Consider the following 11,698-nt stretch of genomic DNA (forward strand, 5'->3'; position numbering starts at 1 on the left):
TGCATACACCTCCTCTCCTCTCTGGCTGTCTGAGGGAGGGAGAGAGGGAGAGAGAGAGAGAGGCAGTGTGAGCGATGGAGGGAGAGAAAGTGAGAGAGAGGGACAGAAGGATAGAGAAAAAGAGAGGGAGGGAGTGAGAGGGACAGAGAGAAAAAGAGGGAGGGAGAGAGAAAGGTAGTGGGAGGGAGGGAGAGAGAGAGAAAAAGAAAGAGGTAGTGAGAGAGAGTGAGAGAAAGGGAGTGGGAGTAAAAGAGAGAGAGAGTTGTTTAGGGACATGAACTTGAGGTGTACTTGATTTTTCTCACCAATAAAATGTGAGACCAGCTGCACAGTCCCAGAATAGCTGGGTCCAGGAGAAATCAAACGCACCTTGAATACCCACGAAAAAAAGAGGAATTTGACCCTGTTCTGTTGCACTGGTACTTCCTGTCTGTTTGCTATGCCTGGGGCTGACTTCCTGTCATGTGATCAGCGGTGCGTTGAAGGGGAGATGATTAATATCTCTGAGTAACCTGTCTCGCTGATGTGGCTGAATGAAGGTGTGCCTGTGTGTGTGTGTGTGTGTGTATGTGTGTGAGGTACAGACTGTGTAGTCAGCAGGTGTGCTGTGATACTCTGGATGCCCTCCAGGAAGGGTCACACACACACTGAGACAGAATCACACACACACACACACACACTGAGACAGAATAACACTCATACACACACACACGCACTGAGACAGAATCACACACACACACACACAGAGACAGAATCACACACACACACACTGAGACCGAATCACACACACTGAGACAGAATCATACACACACACACCATCTTTCTCCCAGCTGATAGATGTTGTCCAGTAGTTTAAGTGAAAATTATTGATCTTGTCATGTGACTTAGCTTTGTCTCATTCTATAGCCAGCATGTGAAGGTCTTTATTAGGGGTGTGTGTGTGTGCGTACTGTGTGAATGTACGGTGTGTGTGTGTATGTGTACTGTATCCATGTATGTTTGTGTGTATGTGCTCGAGTGTGCGCATGTGTGAGAGTATGCTTATGTGTGTGTGTGTGTGTGTGTGAGTATGCTTGTGTGTGTGCGTGTTAGCACAATCTCTTACCTGTGTGTGTGTGTTTAATGAAATTGCTTGTTCTCATCGGGAGAGTGGGCTCTCATCTGAGCCTTGCTGGGGGATTTCATTACACAAGTGTCTCTATCCCTCCCTCTATCCCTCCCTCCATCCCTCTATCCATCCCTCTATCTCTCCTCATCTCTCCTCATCTCACCTCATCTCACCTCATCTCTCATCTCTCCTCATCTCTTTTCTCCTCATCTCTCCTCATGTCTCCTCATCTCTCCTCATCTCTCCTCATCTCTCCTCATCTCTCCTCATCTCTCCTCATCTCTCCTCTCCTCATCTCTCCTCATCTCTCCTCATCTCTCCTCATCTCTCCTCATCTCTCCTCATGTCTCCTCATCTCATCTCTCCTCTCCTCCTCTCTCCTCATCTCTCCTCATCTCTCCTCTCCTCTTCTCTCCTCATCTCTCCTCATCTCTCCTCATCTCTCCTCTCCTCATCTCTCCTCATGTCTCCTCATCTCTTCTCTCCTCATCTCTCCTCATCTCTCCTCATCTCTCCTCTCTCTTGCTTTTCCTCCAGCTCTTCCTCATCTCACTGAGAGGGCAGATGCTGTGTGTGTGTGTGTCAGTACTTTGTCTCACTGAGAGGGCAGATGCTCTGTGTGTGTCAGTCCTTCTACTGCAGTGATGTCTGCTACAGGGCTCTGGATGCTACACATTTAGCCAGGTGGATACACACACACACACACACACACAAGCATTTAATATCTCTTACGAGGAGAGTGGAAGAGTGGATATTTCTCTAGATCAGACGTAACGTTAGGCCTGAGGCCAGGAGACTATTGTTGGAGTAATGTGTGGACATCTCCTCCTCTCTCTCCTTCTCTCTAGTGCTCTCTTCCAACCCCCTTTTCCCCTCTCCCCCCTCTCTCTACTTTCTGTTCCTCTCTCCCCTCTCTCTCTCCCGGCTGTTCCTCCACTCTGAGATTTTTTTATTTTCTAAAAGTCTTGATTGGTCAGTCTAAACTGCCAGGTACCCATCAGTTCCACAAGCCTGGACCTCAGAACAGCTGCTGAACAGCACTGAGCCAGCATGGCACACAACATGACCAGCCCTGGTAGAGCCTCTTCCTCATGACCAGCTCACTTCTTCCCCACTGCAAGAAACTCCTCCTTCAGTCCAACCAGCTGAGGAACAGAGAGAGAGTGAGGGATGACAGGATGGAGGGATGGAGAGAGAGAAGGATGGATGGAGGGATGGATGGAGCGAGGTGTATATTGTTCATTAATCAGGTTGACCTGGCTGCTGGGTTGAGTACATCATTAGTCAGAAACAGGAGGTCACACTCCTCTGACCATCAGCTGTGTGTGTTGGAGTGTGTGTGTGTGTGTGTGTGTGTGTGTGTGTGTGTGTGTCTGAGGGGAAAGGGTACAGCTGTTGTTATTGTCCAAGGTCCTCCATCCCCCCAAAGCACTCCCCCTTACATAAGGACACACGCACACACACGCACGCACACACACACACACACACATACACACACACACACACACACATACAGTACAAATGTCCCCTCCTCTCCCCTCCTCCCCTCCCCTCCCCTCCTCTCCTCTCTTCTCCCCTCCTCCCTTCTCCCCTCCACTCCTCTCCCCTCCCCTCCCCACCCCTCCCCATCTCTCCCCTCCCCTCCTCTTCCCCTCCCCTCCCCTCGAATGAGAGAGCATGTGTGAATCAGAGTGCCTCATAGTGTTCTTGCTGTGTTTATCCTCCAGATCCTGGTGGACTCAGTTTCCCAGCCTGCCTTGCAGTATGAGAGTGTGGTGGTAAACGACGGCAGCCCCATCCTCAGAGACCTGGTGTTCAGTCCAGACCACCGACACATCTACACCCTGACCGACCAGCAGGTAGGACACACACACACACACATCTACACCCTGACCGACCAGCAGGTAGGACACACACACTAGGGCTGGGCGATATATAAAAAACATTTTTATCTTGATTTCGAGAATTTATCAAATTTTTACGATATTCGATATATATCTCGATATGTTTTCATTTGCATTTAAATAATAAAAAGACATGATTTTCTTTTGCCCCCATTAGAAAACAGCAAAAACAATTTAGATAGAACAGCTATTGTTACGAAGTTACAAAATGTGTGGTGCAAATTTAAGCAAACAAAATGGACCTCACATGGAACAATGCAGAGTTCCTTATGTGACAGGACAAAAAAAGAGCAAAAGAGAGTGCCTGTGTGTGTGCAATTTTCAGTTTGTGCACATGCGCACAAACGGTGTGTGTCTGTGTGTGTGTGTCTGTGTGTGTGTGTGTGAACACAGGGAAGCCAGACGTTGATCGTAAAACACAAGCAACACAAGGACCAGCATTCTTTTTGAATATGTGATATTCACGATATTTTCACATTTTACATTGTCGTCAAAATTATTGCAATATTATCGCTGATATTCGATATATCGCCCAGCCCTAACACACACACACGGCTCATTGAGTCTCATTGGTAGACGTGTCCCTGTCTTTAACCCAGCCTGGGAAAGGTGGTCTCCCTCTCTCTCCTCCCTCTCTCTCTTTCCTCCCTCTCTCTCCTCCCTCTCTCTCTCTCCTCCCTCTCTCTCTCCTCCCTCTCTCTCTTTCCTCCCTCTCTCTCCTCCCTCTCTCTCTCTCCTCCCTTTCTCTCCTCCCTCTCTCTCTTTCCTCCCTCTCTCTCCTCCCTCTCTCTCTCTCCTCCATCTCTCTCCTCCCTCTCTCTCTCCTCCATCTCTCTCCTCCCTCTCTCTCCTCCTTTTCCTCCCTCTCTCTCCTCCCTCTCTTTCCTCCTTCATCTCTCTCCTCCACCTCTCTCTTCCTTCTCTCTCCTCCCTCTTTTCCCCCCTCCTTCTCTTTTCTCCTCCCTCCCTCTTCATCCCTTTCTCCTCTCTCCTCCTTCCTCTCCTCCCCCTGTCCTGTCTGTCATGTGCAGTTCTATAAGCTCTAATTGGAGGTTCTGCTCTTGAAAGCTCATTAAAGAGACTCGCTCGTCAATACTGGCATGCTCCCTTATACACACACACACACACACACATAAATACACACATATACACACAGATAAATACACACACACACACATACATACACACAATCACACACAAACATATACACTCATACACATTCACAGAAACGCACACACCTTTATAAAGACTCTCCCATGTGCTGTAATTGATGAATATGAATATGGTCCATATGGGCCACCGTACTGGACTTCTTTGCTCTGGGGGATGCTGTACTTCCTGCTCATGCATTTGAATCTGACAGCTTTATTTAGAGATCGCAATAACAGCCAGGGAGATCACATGTCCATTAAGGCCACATCCTCTCCTGGGTCCTAGCCTACTGTACTGAACTGGATCTCACACACACACCCGCATGCACAAACACACACACACACACGCATGCACAAACACACACACACACAGCTTGAGTCTTTTCATCAATAGAACTTCTCCTCCTCTCTCTTTCTTCTCTTCCACCTCCTCCTCTTTCCCTCTCCTCCTCCTCAGTAGAGGACGTTGACTGTGTGTATTTGAGAGTCTTTAGAGAGGAAGTGAGGTGTAATTGATATAAATGGATCTGATTGGAGAAGCTCTGACACAGGAAATGATGAACATGACACATGTTCGATCACTGGCAGAGATGTTAAACGAGAATATCTCTCTCTCTCTCTGTCTCTCTCTGTCTTTCTCTCTCTTTCGCATGCTCTTTCTCTGAAAGGGTTTTCATGACGACTCAGAACAGCTTGTCTGGGTTTTCTCCACTCTGAGAGGAAGAGGGGGAAAGAGAGGAGTGAGGAGAGAGGAGTGAGGAGAGGAGTGAGGAGAGGAGTGAGGAGTGAGGAGAGGAGTGAGAAGAGAGGAGTGAGGAGATGAGTGAGGAGAGAGGAGTGAGGAGTGAGGAGAGAGGAGTGAGGAGTGAGGAGTGAGGAGAGAGGAGTGAGGAGAGAGGAGTGAGGAAAAGAGAGGAGTGAGGAGAGAGGAGTGAGGAGAAGAGAGGAGTGAGGAGAGAGGAGAGAGGAGTGAGGAGTGAGAAGAGAGGGGGTGGGGAAATGTAATTGGTTCAAAGAGTTCTCTTTTTTCTCCGCCTCCCACTGTTCAGGGAGAGAATGATGGTAGACCTGAGGTCAACTCTCCCTCCCCCCCTCTCCCTCCCTCCCTCCTGCCCTCTCTCTCCCTCCCTTTCTGCCAGCATACTGAGCCCCACCCTGGCTCTGCTCGGCCCAGGACTACATTAAGCTGCCTGCAACTCTGGCAAGAACCAGATTTCAGTTAGCCCTGGATTTATACATGGAGATGAGAGGGAGAGGGAGAGGGAGAGGGAGAGGGAGAGAGAGAGAGAGGATTGGTGCTCAGTAATTGAACATGTTAATTTTCTCTCTGCTCCAATCAGATCTTGTGTAGTTTTCCCCCTCCAGACACACAGGGTCATGTGACCCTGCTGCTTCATGTCCAGGTCAGGTCGTGTGACCTGGTGTAGAGCAGGAAGTACGTGCGAGTGTTAATATGCAAGAGTGTGGTCTCCATGGCGATGTAATGACTGTCTGATGGTCGGTCTGTATTGATCCAGATCCAGACCTAGCACTGGTGTCAGCACTACAGGATAACCCAGGGAGGGGGGAGGGAGGGGGTTAAAAGAGGGAGAAAAAGTAAGGAAAGGAAAGAGGAAGAGAGCTAGAGAGAGTGTGTGCGTGTGTGTTCCTCTGATCTGATGTCTAAAGGATGGATCAGCTGACTGATCTGATTTGGAAAGCGGACGTCTTATTATAGTTGAGCAGATCAGCGTGACTCGGGTTAGGAGCAGGAAGTGGTGTGTGTGGTGTGTGTGGTACTTGTGGTGTGGGGTGTGTGTGGGTTGGTGTGTTGTGTGTGTTTAAGATAGCTGAGAAGCGTGACAGATGATCTTTCGCTGACAGTGACAGTGATATAGTCTACACTATCATTTACTGTGCTCTGTTCATTCTGTCTGGCCCTCTATCCCCCCCCCCTCTCTATCTCTCCCTCTGTCTCCCTCTCTCCCTCCTCTCTCTCTCTCTCTCTCTCTCTCTCTCTCTCTCTCTCTCTCTCTCTCTCTCTCTCTCTCTCTCTCTCTCTCTCTCTCTCTCTCAATCTCAATCTTCCATTTTTCTCTCTGTCCCTAACATTCTCTCCCTATCTCTATCTCTATTCCATTCTTTCTCACTATCTTTTTCTCTGTCTTTCTTTGCTTACCTCCAGGAATTAAATGCAATTGCAAGAGTGCGTTTCTGTACAGCTGCTGTTGTGGTTGTGATGTGGTTGTGTGTTAAGTCAGGAAACTACATCACAGCTAATACAACTTGATTCAAGGTTCAGGTGAATGACTCACGTTCACCCCGTGAGTCATTCACGGGATGGGATGAGAGAGGAATGAAGAGAGGAGAGAGGGATGAGGAGAGGAGAGGGGATGAGGAGAGGAGAGGGATGAGGAAAGGAGAGGGGATGAGGAGAGGAGAGGGGATGAGGAAAGGAGAGAGGGGCTGAGGAGAGGGGATGAGGAGAGGAGAGAGGGATGAGGGAGGATAAGAGAGGAGGAGGAGAGGGAAGAGGAGAGCGTCTGGTATTGAAAGGTTTGTGGTGAAATGAGGCCTGGTCTTTATTTGTTTGGTGACCAGAACAATGGCCTACTCTCCTGGGGATTGTGTGTGTGTGTGTCGGCTGGCTCTGCTTCTAGAAGGATCCATCCATCACAGTATTCTGCTATGATAGCACATTCCTAATGGCTCAGCTGGGCCAATTACTGCAGCTGATGCCAAGCCACTCCCACACATGTGGAATGAAATATCAGACGCAATTACATCTGTGGGTTTCTATATCTCCTTCTGCCATCCCTCCAGTTTCTCCCTCCCTCCACCCTGCCTCTCTCCCCTCCCTCCACCCTGCCTCTCTCCCTCTCTCCACCCTGCCTCTCTCCCTCCCCTCCACCCTGCCTCTCTCCCTCTCTCCACCCTGCCTCTCCCTCTCTCCACCCTGCCTCTCTCTCCACCCTGCCTCTCTCCCTCCCTCCACCCTGCCTCTCTCCCTCCCTCCACCCTGCCTCTCTCCCTCCCTCCACCCCTGCCTCTCCCCTCCCTCCACCCTGCCTCTCTCCCTCTCTCCACCCTGCCTCTCTCCCTCCCTCCACCCTGCCTCTCTCCCTCTCTCCACCCTGCCTCTCTCCCTCCCTCCACCCCTGCCTCTCTCCATCCCTCCACCCTGCCTCTCTCCCTCCCTCCACCCCCGCCTCTCTCCTCTCCCTCCCTCCACCCTCTCTCCACCCCTGCCTCTCTCCCTCCCTCCACCCCTGCCTCTATCTCTTTGCCTTCCATGTGTCTACGTCTATCCTTCCATCCTCCATCCCTCCCCACCCCTCCCTCCCTCCCCACCCCTCCCTCCCTCTCTCAGTTCAGATCCATCATCTCCTATAGGCTCTGTGTAGGATTAAGCACTGCCACTAGATGCTGTTACCTGGTGTGTGTGTGTGTGTGTTTACTCTGGGAACCTAGTCTAGTTGCAGAGTCTGTTCTCTCTCCTCTGATCCTTCAGTCAGCTGAGAGGAGGAACTGTGGTCAAAGCTTCAGGCACCACAAACCTTCCATGGCCAACACATACACACACACAAACTTACACGCACGCATCGCTCCAAAATAGCTGTTCTGCTGGTGTTAGCCGGAGGCGGTCAGCATTGCAAGAACGTCTGTCTGTCCATCCATCTGACCCCTAGGAGAGGGGGGGGGGGGGGTCGAGAGAGTTGTGATGAATAAATATGAGGTGGACATAACCTAGACAACACCAGACCCCAAGATCTAGTGAATAACACTTTTTATTGTGTGTGTGTGTAGGTGAGCAGAGTGCCAGTGGAGAACTGTGAACAGTATAACCTCTGCAGCTCCTGTCTGGGTTCTGGAGATCCTCACTGTGGCTGGTGTGTCCTGCACAACCTGTAAGTACACACACACGCACCACACACAGTTTGGGATAAACTTGAGTCACCAAATCTTACCTCTCTCAACCTCCCCCCCCCTCCCTCCCTCATCCCCCCCCCCCTCCCTCCCTCATCCCCCCTCCCCCTCCCTCCCCTCATCCCCCCTCCCCCCTTCCTCCCCCCCCTCCCTCATCCCCCCTCCTCCCCTCCCTCCCTCCCTCATCCCCCCCTCCCTCCCTCATCCCCCCTTCCTCCCCCCCTCCCCCCTTCCTCCCTCTCCCTCCCTCCCTCCCTCATCCCCCCCTCCCTCCCTCATCCCCCCTCCCCCCTTCCTCCCCCCCTCCCTCATCCCCCCTCTCCCTCCTCATCCCCCCCCTCCCTCCCTCATCCCCCCTTCCTCCCCCCCCCTTCCTCCCCCCCCTCCCTCTCCCTCATCCCCCCCCTCCTCCCCTCCCCCCCCTCCCTCCCCTCCCCCCCCCCCCCCAGGTGCTCCAGGAGAGACTCTTGTCAGCGGGCTGAGGAGCCACAGAGGTTTGCCTCCAGGGTGGAGCAGTGTGTCCGCCTCTCCGTCCAGCCTGCCAACGTGTCTGTCACCATGTCTGAAGTCCAGGTGTGTGTGGGTGTGTGTAGGTGTGTGTGTGTGTGTGTGTGTGCAGGGCTCAAATTAACGTCGTCCTGGGGGCTATGAAAAAGATGTCTGAGACAGTTCAAACACAGAATAGCAAACCTATTTTCGAAAAGAAATCTGAAATATATTCGAAAATATATTTTCAACCTTTCGAAACTTTTTGTCAAAAATATTTTTTGACCTTTAGAAACTTTTTCGCAAACATTTATTCAGCCATTAGAAAAACTTTTTTGGGGAAAACCTTTTTTTCACACTGAAAGGAGAGGAGGAGAGCGGATGAAAACAGACAAGCTGAAAACAGAGTAGAGTAAAGCATAGTAGAGTACAGTAGATTTTAGTAGAGTCATCATCAAGTATAGCCTGGTTCTGCTCTCTTACGTACTTCCGTTCAATTTTCATTCTGCTTCTGTACTGTGTCTTGGCTTTAGATATATTGGTCAGATTTCTCCGGTAAACTTTTTACCGGTACAATCAGCGAACAGAGGGAGTGGCTGAGAACGATGACGTTGATGTAGTGCGCTAGTTTGTGTTGTAGTTCCGTAATGGAGGCGGAGAAAGATGCGAGCGAAGCCATTCGGTCTGTTGTGGCAACGCTGCCGAATATCCAGAAGTTAAAGCCGGAGCAAGAACAATCTTTGATCCCCACAGGGTTCGTTTTGATTTTCCAGCTCGCTCGTTAGTCGTGAAGGAGTTGGCTAAGGCGAACGCTAGCGATTGGTTATGGCAGATCCAGAGTGGCTCTGGGAAGATCCAATAGTTTTAAACTTCAACAGAGTACCCGCCTTCAAGGAAGTTAACGCTTGTCAATGGAGCGAGGCCAGACTCTCTGTACAAATGCAATGTACGAGAGTCTGGTTAGGACCAGGCTAGATCAAGTACTCATCAATGATGCAAACCTATTTTTTAAAACAAATCGCTAATATATTTTTCAAACCTTTTGAAACTTTTTTTTGCAAATCTTTTTCAAACTCTAGAACCCCTTTCTTCAAAACCGTTTTTAATTGTATTTTTTATTTTATTTTTTAATTTTGTGGAATTACATGTGTCATCAATGCTCACATTTTCTAACTCCTCCCCCTCTCACCCCCATCCTCCTCCCCTCTCCCCCATCCTCCTCCCCTCTCCTCCCCCTCTCCCCCCATCCTCCTCCCCTCTCCTCCCCTCTCCTCCCCTCTCCCCCATCCTCCTCCCCATCCCCTCCTCTCAACTCGTCTCCTCCCCTCTCCTCCCCCTCCTCTTCCCCTCCTGTAGTTGGTGCTGCAGACCCAGAATGTTCCTAACCTCTCAGCGGGGGTGAACTGCTCTTCCAGGACTTCACAGAGACGGAGGGTCAGGTGTTTGGGGGGCGCGTGTACTGCCTGTCCCCCCAGCATCCGGGATGTGGCCCCCTTCACCAGGGACCACGGTGAGGCGCACGCAACACACACACACCACACAACATTCCTATTACAACATTTAGGATACAAAAGGTTTTTCTTCGTGTTAAAATATTATTTTTTACATTCACATTAGAATGTTGAGGTTGGAATGTTCGTTTAGAATTAGTCAGATGTTTCAAGTTAGAACGTTCGGATTAGAGTGTTCAGTTCATTCACGTTAACACAGTCCCTAGAATGGCGTTGTCATGTGCATCCACGGTGCCTGTTTCCTAGGTGATAAGCGTGTGGTGAAGCAGTAATCTGAAGTCTAAGGAGACAGGGATGAAGTTCGCTAGTGTGGACTTTGTCTCTACAACTGCACCGTGCACCAGTCGTGAGTCCTCCTGCCCCCTCACTGCTGTGTGTGTGTGTGTGTGTGTGTGTGTGTGTGTGATGAGATCAGAATCTTAATGTCATTTCCTTAATGACTTGGAGCTCCTCTGATGTCACTGAAAATGTTTTACCATCCTGAGTTATGTCTCCTCAAATCTGGGATCTCTCTCTTTAACTGTCTCTCTCTCTTTAACTGTCTCTCTCTTTAACTGTCTCTCTCTCTTTAACTGTCTCTCTCTCTTTAACTGTCTCTCTCTTTAACTGTCTCTATCTCTTTAACTGTCCTCTCTCTCTTTAACTGTCTCTCTCTCTTTAACTGTCTCTCTCTTTAACTGTCTCTCTCTCTTTAACTTTCTCTCTCTCTCTTCCTCCTCTCTCCTCTCCTGGAGACCACTTGGACATCCTATCATCAAAGCCTGTCGTACTGCCAATAATCCTGTGTGTATGTGTGTGTGTGTCAGGGTGTGTGTGTGTGTAACCCACATTACAGTAGAATATTCCCCACAGCATGCTGCCAGTGTGGCAGCACCCACACACTCCCCCATGTGACCCCTGACCCAGGAGTGTGTGGGCTGACAGACAAGCCAGGACACAGCCACACGCGCTGTTCTCTCTCTCACACACACACACACACACACACTCTGACACACACACACACACACACTCTCTCTCTCACACATACACACACTCTGACACACACACACACACACACACACTCTGACACACACACACACTCTCACACACACACACACACACACCTCTGACACACAAACGCACACACACTCTGACACACACACATAAATACACTCACTCACATTTACATTTACATTTAGTCATTTAGCAGACACTCTTATCCAGAGCGACTTACAGTAAGTACAGGGACATTCCCCCCGAGGCAAGTAGGGTGAAGTGCCTTGCCCAAGGACACAACGTCAGTTGGCATGACCGGGAATCGAACTGGCAACCTTCGGATTACTAGCCCGACTCCCTCACCGCTCAGCCAACTGACTCCCGTCCCGCCACTCACACACACATCCTCTCACACACACACACACACACACGCACACACATAGTGGGTGGGCTTGGACACCAGTAGGTCTGACCCAGCTATGTACACTGCCAGCAGGGATGGTACATGCTTAACAGTAGAACAGGACTGGACTTATTATATGATTGTACCATTATATGTGTGTGTGCGTGTGAGAGAGATTGTGAGTGTGTGTGTTTTAGAGTGTGTGTTTACTGTACTTGTATGATTATATTAGAGCTGCTTCGCAGAGAGAATGT

General features: G+C 50.0%; 1 protein-coding gene across 1 annotated transcript; it reads left to right on the top strand.

Moving 5' to 3' along the window:
* Nucleotides 1–2,835: 2,835 nt before the first annotated feature.
* Nucleotides 2,836–10,415, top strand: LOC134016327 (plexin-A1-like; the record flags this gene model as incomplete). Its single annotated transcript, XM_062455705.1, has 5 exons — nucleotides 2,836–2,967; nucleotides 7,950–8,050; nucleotides 8,519–8,642; nucleotides 9,912–10,065; nucleotides 10,313–10,415. Coding segments are annotated over 5 exons (537 nt in total), but the record flags the coding sequence as incomplete, so codon positions are not given.
* Between the last annotated feature and the right edge of the window lie 1,283 nt (nucleotides 10,416–11,698).

The sequence above is a fragment of the Osmerus eperlanus genome, unplaced genomic scaffold, assembly GCF_963692335.1.
Source record: "Osmerus eperlanus unplaced genomic scaffold, fOsmEpe2.1 SCAFFOLD_283, whole genome shotgun sequence".
Classification (NCBI taxonomy): Eukaryota; Metazoa; Chordata; class Actinopteri; order Osmeriformes; family Osmeridae; genus Osmerus; species Osmerus eperlanus.